General features: G+C 37.6%; 2 protein-coding genes across 2 annotated transcripts; one reads left to right on the top strand and one right to left on the bottom strand.

Moving 5' to 3' along the window:
- Positions 1-307: 307 nt before the first annotated feature.
- Positions 308-4,195, bottom strand: LOC133423143 (GTPase IMAP family member 7-like). Its single transcript, XM_061713286.1, has 5 exons — positions 4,149-4,195; positions 3,841-3,885; positions 2,596-2,731; positions 2,327-2,361; positions 308-1,274 (listed from the first exon to the last, which is right to left on the bottom strand). Exons 4-5 carry the CDS (start codon positions 2,334-2,336, stop codon positions 559-561), a joined length of 726 nt encoding a protein of 241 aa, XP_061569270.1. The 5' UTR covers positions 2,337-2,361; positions 2,596-2,731; positions 3,841-3,885; positions 4,149-4,195; the 3' UTR covers positions 308-558.
- Positions 4,196-4,238: 43 nt separating this feature from the next.
- On the top strand, positions 4,239-5,895 carry LOC133423142 (GTPase IMAP family member 7-like). The gene is made up of 2 exons (XM_061713285.1): positions 4,239-4,344; positions 4,890-5,895. Exons 1-2 carry the CDS (start codon positions 4,254-4,256, stop codon positions 5,600-5,602), a joined length of 804 nt encoding a protein of 267 aa, XP_061569269.1. The 5' UTR covers positions 4,239-4,253; the 3' UTR covers positions 5,603-5,895.
- Positions 5,896-20,111: the final 14,216 nt, after the last annotated feature.

Here is a 20,111-nt window from a genome sequence, read left to right as displayed (position 1 = left end):
CTGGAAGGAAGAAGTCTCCACTGTGAAACTCCACACACGTAAAAAATGGGAAAAGAGAGTTGGAAAGCTGAGCACAGGTGGAGAAAAACAAACTTCCAGGTTCATTATGACATCTATAAAGACAAACTTCACTCATAGGAAGTTCTACTTCTTTGAAAGCATCACTAAAACAGTCATAATGATAAAACAGTTGACAGGTAACAAATCCTCCTGTGTCAGCGGCAGCTGAACCTCATTCCACTATGACCTGCAATGACTTTTCCAATTTCTTCAGACAAAATCCAAAATATCAGAATCAGAATCAGAATCAGAATCAGAATCATGTTTATTTGGCCAAGTCAGGTCAGACAAGACATGGAATTTGACTTGGTTATTTTCGCTCACTGTACAGTAAATAGGCAATAGACAAATGACAGCTTTTATTAGCATATATACAATTATTATTTTTTTAAGTGAAAGGTGCAGCAGTATGAGGTAGTCATGATTATTGAAAGGTGGATTGTCACAGCTTGTGTTATAATAAAAATAATAATTTTTCATGGTTACCGTGGCCATGATTCACAAAGCCAAACCGCAGGGCTTTTCCATCTGGGAGGACCTTGGGGTAAAGTTCCCTGCGTCAGCAGGCCAAGGTTCCCCTCCGATTAAATCTATCAGACGCGTAATAAGGCCGGGCCACCATCCCATCTTCCCTTCCTCTGAATTAGTGCTGACCCTCTCCCTCTTCATCATCCCGCTCACCGTCTCCAGCAGCTCTTCCACTTGACTTTGGTTTGACCTGCTCTTCTCAAACAGGACACATCTGTTGCCACACTTTTGGACTATTTTCTGCAGACCGGGATGGCTGGAGCGCAGGAAGTCGTCCAAGCTCAAGCCCGCGCGGCGCAGGTCTTCTCCGCGGGTGAACAGGACGACGGTCCGCTCGCTCACGTGGCGGCCAAAAGCCCTCTCCATCTTTGTCAGAATGTCTCTCTCGCCGTCCGTGAATCTGCTGACGTGCATCACGAGCAAGTACACGCACGACCCCGACCCGCAAACCCGTTTGCAGTCCTCCACCAGTTTGGCCCTAAGTGATGGTTGCATGTCCTCGTCGAACATGTCTGGAGTGTCGATGACCTGCATGCAGATGCCCTTCACCTCCGTTTCTGCCCTCTGCACCTCCGTGGTGACCGGCATCGAGCTGGCCCTGGACGGGAACCGGTCCCTTCCCAGAATGGCATTTGCACTGGCGCTCTTTCCGGTGCCGGTCATCCCCAGGAGGACGATGTTGACGCCTGCGGGACGTCAAACAAACTCGTTGGTTAGAGGAACTCTTCTTTTCCTCTGCAGATAAACGCACCCCAGAGTACCAACATGACGCCATTTACATACAGTTCAAACAAAACTGCTTCTGGTCACTTTAAATTAAGAGAAAATCAGAAATGACGAGAGTAAACTTTATTTTATAGCAGTAAAGTCATGATTTAAAAAAAAAAAAAAGTCCCCCCTAATGGTATGAATGAATTCTTACATTCTCATAACATGCAGTGACGTCATTCAGAGCTTAATCTGACAAGATTATTCACAATGTCTGGTTAAAATGGATGTTAATCCCATATTACTTACACTCTTTGCCACTAAATTGTTGCTTCAGCCTCATGTTATTACAACTTTAATCTAGTAAAATTAGGGGATTGATCTTGGAAACTTTTAATTAAAAAAAGTTGTGATTCAATTCTTGACAAATTGTCTTTCATCTCATTATGTCAAATCTTTGTTGCAAAGTCAATTCTTGTGAAATTATGACTTTTGTCTAACAACTTTAGAGCGCTTTTGTAAAGTTATAAAAACTTTTTAAAGCTGCATCTTTTTTATTTTAAATTAATTATTGATTAAATATTGTAAAACCGTAAAAAAACATATATTTAAAAAAAATAAATTTTTCCAAAACTTATACCAGTGTCTAATACATTTATAATTATTTTGGCTTTTAATTCCTATTTTCGGTGCTCAGAATATTGCAACTTTTTCCTTAAAATTTTAGACTTTATTCTTATCATATTAGACTTATTTTAATGACGAAATCCAAAATCTCAGCTTCTTTTATTTAATATTAAAATTTCATTCTCAAATTTCTCACCCCCCCTTGAACAAAAGTGTTGTTGATAATTTATTTACTTTTTCTTTTAACCCACTCTCTCTCTCTCTCACACACACACACACACACACACACACACACACACACACACACACACACACACACACACACACACACACACACACACACACACACACACACACACACACACACACACGGTTATGGTTGTGTGGGTGAGTGTGGACTGACCTGGTACCATTGTAGATCCTTGTAGCCTCGTGAACCTTTTAACGGAGGAGCAGAACCAGATTAACGGTTTTATGCATCAAAACCTCGTTAAAATCAATAAATAATGAAGGGTCCCGGAGTTCTTTTCACCGGCTAAACAGCCACAAATATTACACGTCAACGAGCCTCCTGAGTGACGCGATCTGAACTTCCAGAGAAAGTGACATCATAGCACCACGAATGCTGTTACAGTTTTATATAAAGTTTTATGATTTACCAACGACACCCACCTTGATGTGATGTACGTCCTGACCAGTGTGGAGGTACGTGTGCTCAATCTCCTCAGAGTTGACGGATTAAAAGCCTAATTCTGATCAAATGTGATGGATGAAGAACTGAGCAGGAGTCGTAGACCGAGACAGAAACCTGCAAACACAATTTAACATTAAACGAGTGAACCAGTGTCAATGAAACAAAGTCTAATGTAAATGTTCTTTAGTTCATATTACAGTAATCCATATGGATAAATCAAACTATTTTACTAAACCTATAATTAAAACATACTGTGTAAGGACTATTGATGCGTAGAAGGAATTCAGCTCTAACCAGCTCATCATATTTAACAAATGTTACTTAGCATCAACATTTAGGTTTGAAATATTTTTCCAATTATAGGTGTAAATATCTTATATTGTTCTATTTTCTCCATGATGACAGTTTAAAAGTGTCCTGTTAAATAATTTGTGAAAAAAAAAGAAAAAAAGGAACAGATAAAATAAAGAACACAACAGGGAAATTTAAAAAGCGCAGTTCCTCTTGTGACCACTGGGGGCGGCGTCAGTCTCTGCTGACGTCCGTGACCTCCGTGATCAAACGTTATGGATCCTAATACAGTTCCCCATCCTTTGAGCTATAAACCAGCAGTCTGGTATCGACCCGATGCCAAGTAAATACAGAACCAGTACCACCAATACTACTTGATAATCATCATCATTTGGATTGTTAATCATTTAAAAACAGGGTTCAAATTTTTGAGAAGTTTATGTGCACATAAAAAAAATATGTTGACAACATATCAAGGGACAGTGGAGCACTAACCTCATTTAAGCCACGCCTGTTTTTTTCTTAACTATTCAAAGCCAATAAAATGTTTCCTCAAGAACAAATTAAAACAAATAAAATAAATAATAAAGTAAGAGCTTTTAAAGAGCTGATTCATGAAAAGATAATCTCATTTCATCCGTATGGACACATCAGAGTCCTTGTCTCATTGTTTCCCAGCGTCAGTTGGTGGTTTCGTCTCCTCAACATCTTTCAGACATGTTTAATGCTTATTGTCGGCCTATCCAACATTAGTTTAAAAGCTTTACTTGACCATCAAATGTCACAGAATTTCCATGTGTTTTCAGGTCCAATAATCCCTCAACCGCGTTTTCTGGACAACATCTCATTTATAACATTTCAGCCTCAAAGGTTTGTCTGAAAGCTGGAATCTTAACTTTTGTTCTTGGTGAATAATAAGAAAGCGGACTTACCAAGTCGTGACTCTTACGGGAAAATTTGATCTGTTGTGATCAAGTCTATAAATTAAAAGACAAAAGGGAAGAATATGTGGCAAAAAGGTGAGAATAGCAGACTGACAGGTAATCGATGTCTTTGTCATTTGTCCTTAATAACTCTGTTCCTTTTGTTGGTGTAAGATGATTTTTCTTTTACATAAATAGGAAGCAGGGGTCTCCTCTCAACTGCTCCAGCCTGTTTTCGTCTGAAGCAGCAAGTAAAAGCAAGGAAACGAAACCTAAATCAAAAATAGAGTCAGTGAAAATGCTGAGAGGAAACTTACAGAGGTCCGTCCGTGACGAGAATCTGCGATCTGCTGGGACGTGTCTGCGAGTTTTGATGGTGCAACCGGCCGCCCAGGTTTTTGAAGGAGGGGCCGGAGCTGATTATGAGTAAAAATGGATCACTGGAAACTGCACAGGCATTTTTAACTTGTATAACAACCAAACCTCAACAAACGATGGCTTCATTTAAACCAAGTAAGTTCTTTGTTTCAACTATAATCTATTTGCCACAAAATTCACTAGGGATGTACTATTAATTATCAGTCAATATTGGTCTGCTGATTGAATTAAAGCAGACAAAGCAGACCCAATAAATGAATGAACAAGTGCTTGCCATGAGCGACTGGAGTTAACAGAGCACTTCATGAACTGAATTCAGGGCTCCTACAGTCGAATCAACCAGGTTCACTGTGTGCAATCACTGCAGATGTTTGTTTTAACCATATGTGATGATTGACATGCCCCAGTTTTATACAAAAGCTTCTTATTTTGTATGTTTTATATTGTGGTTTTACTCCCACAAACCATAACTGCTCTTTGAAACTTGCTCTTATAGGTTGATCATCATTAGTTTATCATCTGTGTATCTTAGATCTTCCTTCTCCAGGGTGCACGCACTACTACATGATATAATGCAGATTATATCAAATTTATTGGTTATGGGTTTGGGTTTAAATGTTTAATATTGTGCCTCTCAGTACTGTCACTGGCTTTAACCAGGAGTTGGATCTGTGTTGCAGGTCGCTCGAGAATCGTGATGATTGGGAAAACTGGTGTGGGTAAGAGTGCGGTTGGAAACACCATTCTGGGACGGGAAGGGTTTGACTCTCGTCCCTCCAACCACTCGGTCACCAGCACTTGTCAAAGAGAACAGATAATCCGGGATGGAAGAGTCATCACCGTGGTGGACACACCGGGAATCCTGGACACTGATAGAACTAACGACGACATAAAAACAGAAATCGTGAGATGTGTCAAAGTGTCTTGTCCTGGTCCGCATGTCTTCCTGCTGGTCATTGAGGTGGGTGTATTTAGAAAGGAGGAGAGAAACTCCGTGGAAGCCCTGCAGGAGCTCTTTGGTCCAGAGGCAGACAAGTTCATGATGGTGCTGTTCACCCGCGGCGGTCAGCTCAACTCAACCATCCAAGATTATCTCCGTGAAGGTGATCCAGAGCTGCGACGGCTCATCCAGAAATGTGGGAACAGATTCCACGTCTTTGAAAACAACCAGAAAGATCGGAATGAAGCATTCAACAACCAAGTAGAGGAACTGTTCAAGAAGATCGATGACATGGGGGCCATAAACGGGGGGGAGCACTACACAGACCAGATGTACAGGGAGGTGGAAGAAAGAAGAGCTAAACACCAGGCTGTAAACAATGACAGTTACGGCTTTATCTCTGATCTGTTGAGACGTATCTCCATCTTCAAAAGAATTCTGCTGAGCGATTAGATTAGTATCAAACACACACTAAAATGTTTTGTCACACACAATGTGCTAACGAAGTGTAACAACTAGGGATGGGAATGCAGTTGCGTAGCAACGTGCGAAAACCAGCAGTCAGATTTGCAAAATGCACAGTTTGACTGGTTTTGACTCGATTGTATTTGTGACTGGCGAGTATAGTTTTATTTTTGAGTGCTCAGTTCATATATGTTTTTAAGAAGGAGAATTTTAATTTCTATTATAAAAATGTTGCCACAGAATAATTTATGTTGTATTTTGTTAATTTCTACAGAAGAATATTTATGGTATTATTATTAAAATGTTATATTGGTGATGTTAATCAACCTTTTTGTTGTCCTTTTTTCCAAATGAGAATTGATAAGATAAGATAAGAGATAAGATTGTCTTTTATTTCTCCCTCAATGGGGAAATTCACTTTGTGCAGCAGCAGTACACTCAACACACACATGCAGGGAAAGGGTAAAAACATTAAAAAAATATATAATTACAAAATATAAACAGTATATACATTGGAATGAAAAATAAAAAGTAGTGCAGTACAAGAAAGAACGAAAAACAGTGCAAAAAAAGGAAATCGATAAAGGCAGGGCATCAACATTAAAAGCGGGAAGACACAATTAAACAGTAAATAACAAATAAAATTACAAGAAAAGAGGTAAAATAATAAAAAGCACAAGTTGTTAAAAAGTAAGGGCAGTAAAGTACAGCAGGTAAGTATTTAATTTAAGAGTAGTTTCAGTAAACAGTAATGTTTTTATCCTGATTTAAAGGATCTACAGTTGCAGCAGACCTCAGGTCTACAGGAAGTTTGTTCCACCGGTGAGGAGCAGAATAACTGAACGCTGCCTCACCTTGCTTGGTTCTGGTTCTGGAACCACAACAAACCAGATCCAGATGAACCTCAGGGGTCTGGGAGCTTCATAGGAACTAACAGATCCAGCATGGATTCTGGTCCAAGACCATTCAGGTCTTTGTAGACCAGCAGGAAGATTTTAAACTCCTCTGGAAGCCGGTGTAGTGATTTCATGACCGGTGTAATATGGTCCAGTTTTCTGGTGTAATATGGTCCAGTTTCCTGGTGTAACGTGGTCCAGTTTCCTGGTGTTTGTAAGGACTCCGGTGACAGCGTTCTGGATCAGCTGCAGCTGCCTGATAGATTTCTTGTTAAGGCCTGTAAAGATGCCATTGCAATAATACAACCTACTGAAAATGAATGCATGAATACGTTTTTCCATGTCTTGTTTAGACAGAATCCCCTTAATTCTAGCAATGTTTTTTAGGTGGTAATAGTCAGATTTAGTGATAAACTCCAGATGGCTGTTGAAGTTCAGGTCTGAGTCAATAATTACACCCAGATTTCTGGCTTGATTTGTAGCTGTCGATGACATGGAGCCAAGGTGAGCGCTGATCTTTTCCCTTTCATTTTCAGGGCCAAAAATGATCACCTCTGTCTTTTCTGCACAAAGAACCAAATCGTAAAGGAGAATCAAAAATGGTATTGAAATCTAATAATCAATTTCCATCCCTGGTATCAACTCTGGAGTCCCTTTTTGGTCTTTAAATGTATCTTTCTCACGTGACACACATGCATTAACAAACTGAGAATGAATTTATCGTTTTCATCCCCTTCAAAAACCTTTTATGCACTAATGAATAAAACTACTGAGATGACACATCTTACTTTGATAGAAAACTTCATATCTGTATTATCAAAAGTTAGCAAAATTCATACATTCTTGTATATAATTTCTTAATGAATGAGCACTTAAAGAAAGCATAACTATTAATTCAGTTGGACTAAAATATTTTTTGATGAAGGTATTTCTAGGAAATGAAGTAGTTTGTGGTGTTTATTTTGCATCAACACGCAGGAGGTCCACAACTCTGCAAAACCCCTGAGATCCATGCAGCTGTCCAGTACACAGAAATGAAGGCCGGACCTGTGGAGGGTCAAAAGCATCAATAACAGCAATGAAATGAAATTAATAAAAGAGCACATAGAAATTAGCGCTCAAGCGTACACAAACCTCTCATAGAGGTACCACGTATAAAGATTCTTCTAATATAGCATTTATTAAAAATGTGTTTAGACAGATTTATTGGAGGATTAACATGAAATAAGTAGTAATCTACTTTACTATCTGAAACTTTACTATGTCTCAAACTGCACTATGAAGCAGTTTATGGGCATTTTTACGAGTAACCAGCCAGAAATACAGAGACACCACCAAACTGATTTACTGTGACGTGTGAAACTGGAGGTATTAGTCCTCTTTCCATTGTGAGCATTGTAACTAATGCAAATATAACTTGCACACATGCAAAACTAAAGGAGGAACAAAAAGTAAAAGGTGCAGGCTCATCTTTGAATCAGCCAACTGGTTCAACAGGAACAAGTTACAACATGAGTTAGGTGGAGGAAAACAGATAAAGCAAAGATGACGATGAAGTGGATTCCTGTAAACATGTTCTTTTCAGATGAATCATCTACTGAGGTCTGAAAATCTACAATATCTTTGGAAACATGAACAAAACACTTGACTGTAATGAGGTTGTCCAGTCTCTATCATATAGAAGAAAAAGTGCAAGAGTCGAGGGGAAGAAGGTAGTCAGATATGCAAATTTTAAATATATAAAGAACAGAATTGAAAAGAGATGAATAAGAATTAAAGGTCAATAAAAAATAAATAAAAAAAGTAGGAACTTGTATTTTCATTGGTGTTATAAGAGTATACCTGTTTGAGCTCATGATTGAATCAGCCAACCGGTTCAACGGGAACAAGGTCAAGTTACAACATGAGTTAGGTGGAGGAAAACAAACAAAACCGTAAAGCTGAGCATGATACAAAACAGAATTAAAAAGAGATAAAAAAGATTAATGCAGAGTAGTGAGTGAGAATCAACAACTTCTCAGCAGAATGATTGACGTGCTGAATCTTGGCCTCGTTCCTGGCTGTGGAGGAGAATGTGAGGAGGAATTTGATGATGGCAGTATAACACCGTCTTCACGGGGAGGTGAAATGTCTTTAGCTGCTGTAGCAACTACATTCACCGGCCACTTTATTAGGTACACCTTGCTAGTACCGGGTTGGACCCCCTTTTGCCTTCAGAACTGCCTTAATCCTTTGTGCCATGGATTCAACAAGGTTCTGAAACATTCCTCAGAGAGTTTGGTCCATATTCACATGATTTTGGTGCAGATTTGTCAGCTGTACGTCCATGATGCAAATCTCCCGTTCCACCACCTCCCAAAGGTGCTCTATAGGACTGAGATCTGGTGATTGGAGGACATTTGAGTTCAATGAACTCATCGTCATGTTCAAGAAACCAGTCTGAGATGATTCATACTTTATGACATGTTATCCTGCAGCTTCTTAAGAAAGAACAAATTAGACTATATCAAATACACAAATAATGTTATTTATTCTATAACAAAGGAAACCACTGTAGTGGCCGTTGTTTCTTCACAATATTCATCCTAGAATAATGTAAATAATGTGTGTGTGTGTGTGTGTGTGTGTGTGTGTGTGTGTGTGTGTGTGTGTGTGTGTGTGTGTGTGTGTGTGTGTGTGTGTGTGTGTGTGTTTCTTTCTAGCTGATCTGAGCTGTAGCACCCGGCCCACAGTAGCGTAGTTCATCTGTAGCTCGGTTCATCTGTAAGAAAATGGGAATCTGATGTAACAAAAGCTTTAACACAACTACAGATAAATATATGATAACATACGATACTGATGCAACACTGTCAAGCCATAAAAATGTGGCGACATGTCTGAGCTCATCAAGGAAAATCTCTGAGGTCACGTTGCTTCTTCACAACTCATCTCTGTATCTACGTTCTTGAAAAACATGCAAGTGTGATCTTGTTGGCCAGTTTGTTGTTTCACACTTTACTTATTTTTACTGAAACTAAAACCTGTAAAATAAAGTCTTAATCAATTTCCACTTATCTGCCCACTGAAAGTAATTTCACCAAGTTCCACGATCATATCAGATATGATAGTATACAAGCAGTTTCTGACTTTAGGTTCTGATGATGTTTCACCATGTTAAAATAAAAAATTAAAATACATGAGAGAGGCTCTTTAAACTTCATAGCCTTGAAAGACCCTTCAAATATGTTCGGTTTGTTTATTCGGTTTATTATGCGGTTCTTTTATTCCACAACCAGGCCTGCTCACAGTAGCAACAGACAATAACAACAAGATGTGCAATATCTGTCTACCTCATAAACATCCTACCTGCTTTTTTTGCACTGTTTTTCTTTCTTTCTCGTACTGCACTACTTTTTATTTTTCATTCAAATGTATATACTGTTTATACTTTGTGATTATATATTTTTTACCTTTTTACCCTTTCCCTGCATGTGTGGGTTGAGTGTACTGCTGCTGTACAAAGCGAATTTCCCCATTGAGGGAGAAATAAAGGACAATCTTATCTTATCTTATCTTATTCCCCTTTTACATTGCAAACTTTCCCTTTGCTTTGCATAAGGAAACTTCCCAATGCAAAATATCAAAGAGGCATTTTGCATTTGCAGGCAATTTTAGTGGAACAAATCCACTAGACCAGCAGAAGACTTCACATCACTTCGGCACTTCGGGTCACTTTTAATAAACCTACTTTTTAAAAGAAGCTGCTGTCGCTTTGACAAACACGTTCGTCACGATTTTGCACCGTTGAGAAAACTGGCCTATGGAAACGTGGCCTAAAAACCCACCTTTTTAAAAAAGCCTTTTCCTGTTGATTTTATTCATGGTTGATTTGAACTTGTAGCACTTTGAGATTTGTTTTTAATGAAAAGTGCACTAGAAATAAATGTATTAAACTGTGCTCTCTGAAATACAATCTCAATTCTAGCACTACCACATTTTTATGCTCTGTCTTGGACAAACCTAGTATAGCTAATATATAGTAATATAGCTCCTCCGAGCTCAGGAGAGAGATGGATGTCGACCAGAAAGACACACAGAACAAGTGGGTGAGGTCCCGGTGAGGTGTGACAGAATATTTTACATATAAAAGGTTACAGCCTCGGGCAGAAGTTTGATGGGGATGATACGAATGAAGACTCATTTTCCTTTATAACCATGTGACTTTCGTTTTGATGGCTATTGCTCCAGTCGGCTTCACGCGAACGTGTTGAGCTTGTTGGACTCGTTCTTGTTCAGCTGAAACACAACACTTCATATTATGCCAAAAATAACCCAGACGGTACATCCTTTTGACTTCACCTTTAATCTGCACGGACTTTACCTGGTCCGAACTCATCTAGACGCTTTCTAACCACAATGACTTCTGACATCAGTTTGTACTTCGTCATCACAAATAGAACTCATTTGTTCCTTAAAAAGAGCAGGAACATGGATTCATCTGACCACAGTCCAGGTCTCGGTTGTGTGACGCCCTTCCTGGTTGCCACCATGCCCAGACACATCGATGTCTGACGGTGTGTCATGTAAGGACCGACTCCAGCTCAACATCACAAAACTCTTCGTGACCCTTAGTGTGCTGTGAAGGTTCAAGACTGTACAATCTGAGCTTCAGGTAGGAGTTGAGACTGATGTCCTTGCAGCGTCTATGAACCCAGGTCCTCTGGAAGGACAACAAGGATCCTGCATGACGCCATGAAACAATCCAGGTTGCATGAGAAACACTTCCCCTCCAGCAAAATAACACTTTAAAGACATTTAACATACGACTATGCAGTCATCTAAATGAAGTCGTAATTTGGTTAAATAGTCAAAAGTGAACAGCTTTCATTTTTGATACGTCAGATAGACGAGATGCAGACTTTTGTCTGGCTAAATCTGGAAGACGTCAAGAGGGCTAAAGACAAAAGAAAGACAGATTTTGCATTTCTTTGGGGGGGGCTGACTCTTGATGGTCAAACTCAGACCTACGTGGAGCTGATAGGTGTGTTGGTGCTGGAGATTTAATTACAGAGGCCAGACGTCTGAGGACTGAGATCACAGGAGACTAAAGCAACAGTCTTCATAACCGTCTTCCAGCAGTGGAAATGTGTCCACCACTTTGATTCACTTGTAAAATAAAGTCTAAGGTTTGGATTCGACTTGCCCCCCTGTTGTTGAGTAGTTTTTTGATCGTATACGCTATAGCAGAGATATGCAGATACATTCCAATATTTCTTTGAAGAATATTGTCTTTAAACATTTAACTGCTCTCTGATTGTACAACTTTCTCTTTCTACGAGAACAGCCTCTTCTCCCACTCAACACAAGTCTCCCTCAAACAGAGGTGACAAGTAACAAAGTACAAATACTTTGTTACCTTACTTAAGTAGAAATTTTGGTTATCTATACTTCACTGGAGTCATTATTTTTCAGACGACTTTTTACTTTTACTCCTTACATTTTCACACAATTATCTGTACTTTTTACTCCTTACATTTTAAAAACAGCCTTGTTACTCTATTTCATTTCTGCTTTAAAATTAAACTATCCAGTTAAATTGCTCCATCCGGATAGAGTGAATTTGGTTGTGGTTGTTTCAGATGTTCTTGTCCAGTTTTGTTCTTACATCCGTTCCCTCAGATTCCTGCAACTAAACTTGGATGTACATTCCAATAAAGGTTAGGATAAATGATAACATGCCTCTGAAGTTTGACTTTTTGCACCATTACAATACTTATAGGCAACTAGTCATCATATCTCCTGCTCTCTGAAACACATGTTAATGCTCAATAGTACACATATATGCTTCTTTAATATATTTGCAATAAACTAAGATGCATTCATTTTCAATGGCTTTTGTCCTTAATGGTTTTTTTCCCCCTTACATTACTTTTACTTTTATACTTTAAGTAGTTTTTAAACCAGTACTTTTATACTTTTACTTGAGTAAAAATCTTGAGTTGATACTTCAACTTCTACAGGAGTATTTTTAAACTCTAGTATCTATACTTCTACCTGAGTAATGAATGTGAATACTGAAGACACCTCTGCCCTCAAAAAACTGAAACTTCAACTTAAGCAGCAGCAAATTCAGGGATTGTACATTTAAATTCAAAATGACTTCACTAATCCCTGAAGGGAAATTAATTAAAATCAGCCGATGTTGTCTGCTCGTCCTCAGGTGATCAAAGCAGTCACGTGTGTGTCCAGCTGCCTGGGTCAGGTAATGGACTGGTCACACTCTTTCACACAGGAGGCCCAGTCTCTCAACCACGGCCTCCTGCGGCGGAAGAGCTAATCACGAACCCCGTGGTTAACCTGCTCTGTAGATAAAAACAGTTCCTTTCTTCTCACGTACCAAATTAAAGACAGTGATGAAGAAACTACACTTTTCTGAACCTCTGAATCGATAATTGTGCCGATGATTGAGCCTGTCGAAGCTTTTTGATGAGATGAAATGTGGCGCCATCTGCTGGCCAACCTTCAACATGACATCACGGATCAATAAGGACCAAGGCGCCATGAAATGTCTCAGAACAAGAGTTCTATGTTCATCTTTTTTGACTATATTAATAATATGCCAGTGTTGCGACTGTGCCATCACAGAATTTTGAACGTAACAGAGCCCTGGGAGACTGTAAGAAATATAAAAATACACCAACAAGATATGAACGTTTGAAAAACTTTGGAAGTAGGAACTGTTATGAAACGTAGAGGAAGCTGGAGGTCCTCATCTGTTTGCTCTGAGCGCTCTCAGTCCATCGTTCCTTCTGTCACTGGTGTCCCACATCCTGAAACTTTCATTGAGGAATCACAGCAGATTGCAGCATCACGTCACAGGGGCGTCACAGCATCATGAGTGGCCCAGCTGAAAGTGATGCTGTATCTGAAAGTGATGCTGTATCTGAAAGTGATGCTGTACCTGAAAGTGATGCTGTACCTGAAGGTGATGCTGTACCTGAAAGTGATGATGTACCTGAAAGTGATGCTGTACCTGAAAGTGATGCTGTACCTGAAAGTGATGCTGTACCTGAAGGTGATGCTGTACCTGAAAGTGATGCTGTACCTGAAGGTGATGCTGTACCTGAAAGTGATGATGTACCTGAAGGTGATGCTGTATCTGAAAGTGATGCTGTACCTGAAAGTGATGCTGTACCTGAAAGTGATGCTGTACCTGAAAGTGATGCTGTACCTGAAAGTGATGCTGTACCTGCCCTGCAGGACTGTTTCCAGCCCACACACTGGCAGATGTTCAGGGAGACGGCTGCCTGTGAGGGAGACGTAGACCTGCAGGATTATACATCAGCTGTCCTCGGAAATTTAAAAAGGGACACATGGAACACGACTTTAACACTTTCCGACAATAACTTTGTTACATTTGTTACGTTGTTACATTACAATAACACTGTTGTGTTTTGTATTGTAATACCTGCTCTGAACTTCTTCAACCTTACCTACGACAAATATCCCGTATTATAATAACAAACTAAAACTAATACTAAAACTAGAAAAATACTTCGATACTTGATTTCTTTATTGTGTGAATTGTATATTTGAGCTTATATTTCTGAATTAAGCACAATGGTGAAATACTTTGGGCTAACCTTCCAAAAACAGAGAAACCTTTGTTGTTTTGATTTTTGTTACTTTTTTGTTTTGTTTGGGGTTTTATTTATTTTTTCTTTTTCTCTTTCCTTTTCTCATTTAAACCTAAATTGAGTGTTGCTTTATGTTATCTTATAAATGTCTGAGTTGTAAGAAACATGATTCGATTGCTGGGCAATAATTCAGCGGCCCTTGATGTTTCCTTTTATGTAAGAGCAGAGCCCTCTTACTTTTGTGTTATTGGAAAGATTTTGAAAAACAAATAAAGATATTGTTGGAAAAAAACAACTAGAAAAATACAAAACTATAATAATAACTGTGGATACCCACTAATCCAAACTAAAGTAATGACAGAAAAACATTACAGATCTGAATCAACATAAATACCTGGTACATGTTCCTGCTGCCTTTAGCACCTCACTCCTCTTCCCTCTTTCTCCACCTCCTCTCCTTACGAGGACATTCATCAGGACATTAAATACCCTGATAAATAAAATAAAGATTTGATGCACATAAAACATCCACCTGCGCACGTGCGCACGTACGTACGCACACACATACACGCAGCCAAGTGGGGGATTGCAAATTGATTTAAATTACTTTAAATAAAATGACATGATCTCTAAAACGGTGGGCAGAAAGACCTGGAGAGACGAGCAGCTGCATTTCTATCCCTCTCTCTGTCAGCGAGCGACTAATGCCGACTAATTACTAACAGTAATATACAGCACATGTCGCGCAGTTGCAAAGCATTGTTGTTGTTGTTGTTGTAGTAACTTACAACAACAACAATAACACACTAGTAATGTGCACATAATGCTACTGCTGCAAACCATACCGGTAAGTGAAAATATATCTTCAGTTGAAGCGTCAATCTCCTGCAGAGCTGCAAAGTGCAGGGCAGGTCACATGACGAGGGCCTGCCAGGTGTCAGGGAGGGGGATGTTCATCATATCATTTGATTTAGCTGAATTATTATTAATTGTTAGATGATATTGGTGAATGAATGGCACAATAGGTCCACATTTGAAAATGGAAATCTTTTTACCTTGGAAAAAAAAAGGCCTTTGACAGAAAGGCACTTTGGGCATCTGAGCACGGGGTTGGGTGCTTGAGCACCCTCCACACACGCCACCTGAACCAGGAAGGAACCCTGGCTGAACGTGGAGGTTCGGTCTCTGCTGAGTCAGGGATGCTGCGTTCAGGTCGGGTAACACCACACCACTTATGGGAGACTGGACAGAATTGTGTCCTGGTTTCTCTCATTGGACACAGAGGTGTCTCATATCCTGCTCTAGCATCGGAGATCTGACTGACCGTCTGATTTTCTGGATCTTGTCAGTAAAGAAGGAGGTAAACTCATGGCTGACAGGGTTGGATAGAAGTTCAGGATCCACTGACTCCGGGGGTTGTTAACCTGTCAACAGTAGTGAACACAATACATTGTTGATGTTTTTAGCAAAGATATCAGAAAAATAGGATTGTGTTGCATTCCTCGGTTCTGTATTATAAATGCTCAGTCTCTCTTTATAAATGTCATAATGAACCTGTAGTTTAGTTTTCTGCCACCTGAGTTCAGCTTTTCAACACTATTTTGTATAAAGTTTATACAGTTATACAATCTGCAACCTTACTGAGCAAGCAGTATTCATAACAACACAAATAAGAAAATAAAATAAAACTAAATAAAAACAATTTGTAGCTTCTGTTTATTTTTCTACAGTTTCATGACTGGTGTTACGGTGTTATGACCGCCCTCTGGTGGTGACACTAGAAACTACAGTTTTGTTCCATTTAACGACATTATCGTGTGTAATTCATCCAAACTACAGAACTATTGATAGATTACAGACTGTAATTACATTAATTAATGATAGAAGACAGATGAAGATTGTTTTTGCACCAATTTATCCTCGAAACAGACTCGTCGTGCTTTTTACTGTTTATTATTGATTTATTTTGAAAGGAATAACAGGATGTACTTTTGTCATTTAAATCTTCTAACTTTACACTTACTGCAATTACCTTGTATAACCACCAGAGGGCGACTGTTGCAATCCTCATTGAAAAAACACCATAGAACTCGGTTTATTACATAATATATACTATAAAAATAAACTATATTAAACTATAACTTTATTATACTATAACCGGAACTGTCACCTCGAGGAAAACCCTTAAAAAAGAGAAGAGACGAGCGGAGAGGAGCCGAGTAAATGGAAAAGCCCCAGAGGCCGCGTCGTTCTGGGAGAGAACCATTTCATTGTTTTAATCAGTTATTTAAACATATGCATTGATGAACATTTCTTTAACACCTCTTGCATTTGTCCCCCAAACTGACTCTTTTAACCGTGAAACTGTGGTTTTGTGTTGCTTCTCACAGCAGGTATTAGTTGTTTTTTTTTCTCAATTATTTTATTTGTGTCAAAGGTTCATTCTAAAACAAACATGGCAAATCTACATTCCATACAAATACATTTGTAATTGAAACGAGGTTGATAAAGGGAACAGTAGATTGGACACTGTATGTAAACCCGAGAATAAAGTGTGTAGATTGAATGTCCCATGACAATTATACAGTAATATAATATGAAAATAAAGTACAAACAATAATAAATAAATTAAATACATGACATTTAAGTAAAATAATACAACAAAGTCCATCATACAAGGGGTAAGTAAGGATATCAGTCTTCTAAATCAGTGGGAAAATGTCTTAACACTACATACATTTTTTGTGCTTTTGTTTCAGTTATTAGTTTTAAAGATTTTAAATATAATCCAAATTAATTTAAATCACAGCCGGTATGTTAAACATGTCCGGTCCTCGATTCTTCTCTATTTTAGGTTTCATGATCTGTTTTATGTTTCATATCTTGTGACATGTCAATATTGTCTTTTATTGCAGTTTTGTATTTTGGTCCGCTGTTTTTGTTTAAAGTGCTAAAAATAAAATACGTAGCTTTGTTTTTATTCTTCTGCAGAAAGTTTGATGACTGTTGTTACGATGATGAGAACAGACCGCCCTCTGGTGGTGACACTAGAAACTACCGTTTTCTTCCATTCAACATTATCGTCTGTAATTCATTTTAATAACAGAACTTCCTAAATTACCGACTGTAATTACATTAATTAATGACAGAAGACGGATGAAGATTGTTTTTGCACTAATTTCTCCTCGAAACAGACTCGTTGTCGTCGTGCCATTTTAACCGTTTATTTTTTTATTTATTTTGAAAGGAATAACCGGATGTACTTTTCTCATTTAATTCTTCTAACTTTACACTGAGTGCAATTACCTTGTATAACCACCAGAGGGCGAACTGTTGCAATCCTCATTGAAAAAACACAATTGAATACAATTTGTTATACTATAATATGATATATACTATAAAAAATATATTATACTATAACGTTCTGGGAGAGACGTGCTGACAGAGTACTATAATATATGATATATACTATAAAAATATACTATACTATAACGTGCTGACAGAGTACTATAATATATGATATATACTATAAAAAATATACTATACTATAACGTGCTGACAGAGTATTATAATATATGATATATACTATAAAAATATACATATAATATACATATAATATATATAAGTGGTATTTCAGAATCCTAATTACTAATTAATCCCAATCAGTCGAATTTCAAGCTGATTTATAGACAAATAATTTGAAAACTTCACATTTTTAGGCCCTCTTAGGTGCGTGATTATTTTATGTTTTACTATGAATACAAATTGGATTTTGTGTCCACAGTAGCAAACCTCCAAAGCTGTGATAATGCCCGACTTTTTATTCCACCTGGATGTTCAATTTACAAGAACATTTGGAAAAAAAGTGTCTGCTGATGGAAGCAGAGAAGTCAGATTTTAATTTGACCTTTTTTTTTATACAATATTTTTATTCATTTTTCACTTTTACAAGCAAAGAATGGATACATAATATGATCCACAGAAATAACAAGCAGCAAATAAACAAATCCGTAAAAAAAACACTGATTATGATAATAATAATAATAATAATAATAATAATAATAATAATCATAATAATAATAATAATAATAATAATAATAATAATAATAATAATAATCCTTATAATAATAATAATAATTATTATTATTATTATTGTTGTTATTATTATTATTATTATTATTATTATTATTATTATTATTATTATTATTATTATTATTATTGTATAATACCCTGGGTTACCCAGTGTACAGTTAAAAATGTACAGTATGACCAGTCAAGACATCAGGCTCTACATAGTTCAAGTAACGCTCCCAGACTTTATAGAATTGGTCTATTTTTGAATGTAATATACATGTCAGGTATTCTAATGGCACCAGATTAAACACCACTCTTTGCCAGCCTTTAACAGTTGGTACTTTGTAATACAATACAGCCTCCGATTATGTTTTGATATTAAGTGTTGTCTTAGGACGCCCAATACAAGAGATACAGGGTCCATATCCAGTTTTAAGTCCAATATCTTTTCTATTTCAGATAACACATTAGACCAACACACCTGGAGTTTACAACATGATCAAAAACAATGAGTTAGGGTACACATTTCTATCTTGCATTTAAGGCACATGGGTGAGAGATTGAAGTCTACGGTTGGGGGATATGTGCATTCTGTGTATAATTTTGAACTGTATTGCTTGGGCGCGATTGCAAACTGAAATTATTGAATACATCCTTCCATTCTTCATCATCAATTATGATGTTTAGCTCCTTCTCCCATGTGCCTTTAAGCTTGTCCAGCCCAACCGGTGGTGTGAAACACCGTGCTTTATAAAATAGGCTTACAGATATCTCTCTTCCTGTTAAAAATAATAATTTATCAATAGGAGAGCTGTCATGGTTCTCAACCAAGGTAGTACTGTACAAGATTAAATGCATTATCTGTAAATAACGAAGGAAGTCATTTCTGGAGATAGAATATCTCTCTATCATTTGTTCAAATGTCATAACCATATTATCAGAGAGTAAATCCCTCAGTCTATGAACACCATTATCACCCCACTGTTTAAAACCAACATCCACCATCCCAGGCTGGAAATCAGGATTATTCACAATAGAGGTGAAAACAGATTACTTTGACTTTGACTTTCCTTCGAGTCTTCACACTACTTGCCATGCCTTTAATTTGACCTTTTTAACGGTTTATGTCCTTCTGTGTTGTGGCTCTGTTGTCGCCACCTCATCTCTCATTAATTATTGAGAGTTTTTTTTTTTTTTTCAACTTTTTTTATTGGGTTTTGCAGATGTATACAATTATATCAAAACATTTTGCAAATTAAGCACACATTTTTCTTTTAGGAAAAAACAACAGAAAAATACAGTGGTCACTTACGTATTGCAGCATACCCGAACAACCTACATAAAACTAGAACCACAATAAAAGAAAACAAATAAATAAAATAAATAAAACTAAGACAGAAATGGACAATTGCAAAAAAAAACAAAAAAAACAAAAAAAAAACAAAATATATATATATAAAAAATTGTAATGAGAATTATTAATTAAATAATAATAATAATAATAAATAAAAAAAAAAGGCACAGGCACATCAGTCAGGGAATAGTGAATTGCAATAGATAATTATTGAGAGTTTTATGAAGTGTAAAACAGCGTAAATGTTATGTGGTGAAAATGTGGCATACAGAGCCATCAGTGATATACCCACATTATTATTATTTATATGTTTAATATTACTTGAATTAAGTATAAAACTTATGAGTGTGTTGAAGATTGTCTGTGTTTGATAGGAAAAGGTTCGTTTATTGACAAATGTGGTGATGCAGTGTCCAACTCTCACCAGCAGAGGGCGCTGCACTGAGGTTCGGGGATAAATGAAGTCTCGCGAGATTGCACGAGAACGAGAACACACTTGACTGTGAGGATGTGTGCGGCGTAACGAGGATAAGTAATACTTATTTCTTGCTGTTTGC

The sequence above is a fragment of the Cololabis saira genome, chromosome 22, assembly GCF_033807715.1.
Source record: "Cololabis saira isolate AMF1-May2022 chromosome 22, fColSai1.1, whole genome shotgun sequence".
In the NCBI taxonomy this organism is placed as follows: Eukaryota; Metazoa; Chordata; class Actinopteri; order Beloniformes; family Belonidae; genus Cololabis; species Cololabis saira.
This window is presented reverse-complemented; position numbering and strand designations above follow the sequence as displayed.

What these genes read in the sequence shown, in the direction of transcription:
- LOC133423142 (XM_061713285.1), top strand. Translation starts at nt 4,254, where the DNA reads ATGAGTAAAAATGGATCACTGGAAACTGCACAGGCATTTTTAACTTGT. An exon ending in GATGGCTTCATTTAAACCAA is followed by an intron (nt 4,345 to 4,889) that starts GTAAGTTCTTTG and finishes TCTGTGTTGCAG; the next exon opens with GTCGCTCGAGAATCGTGATG.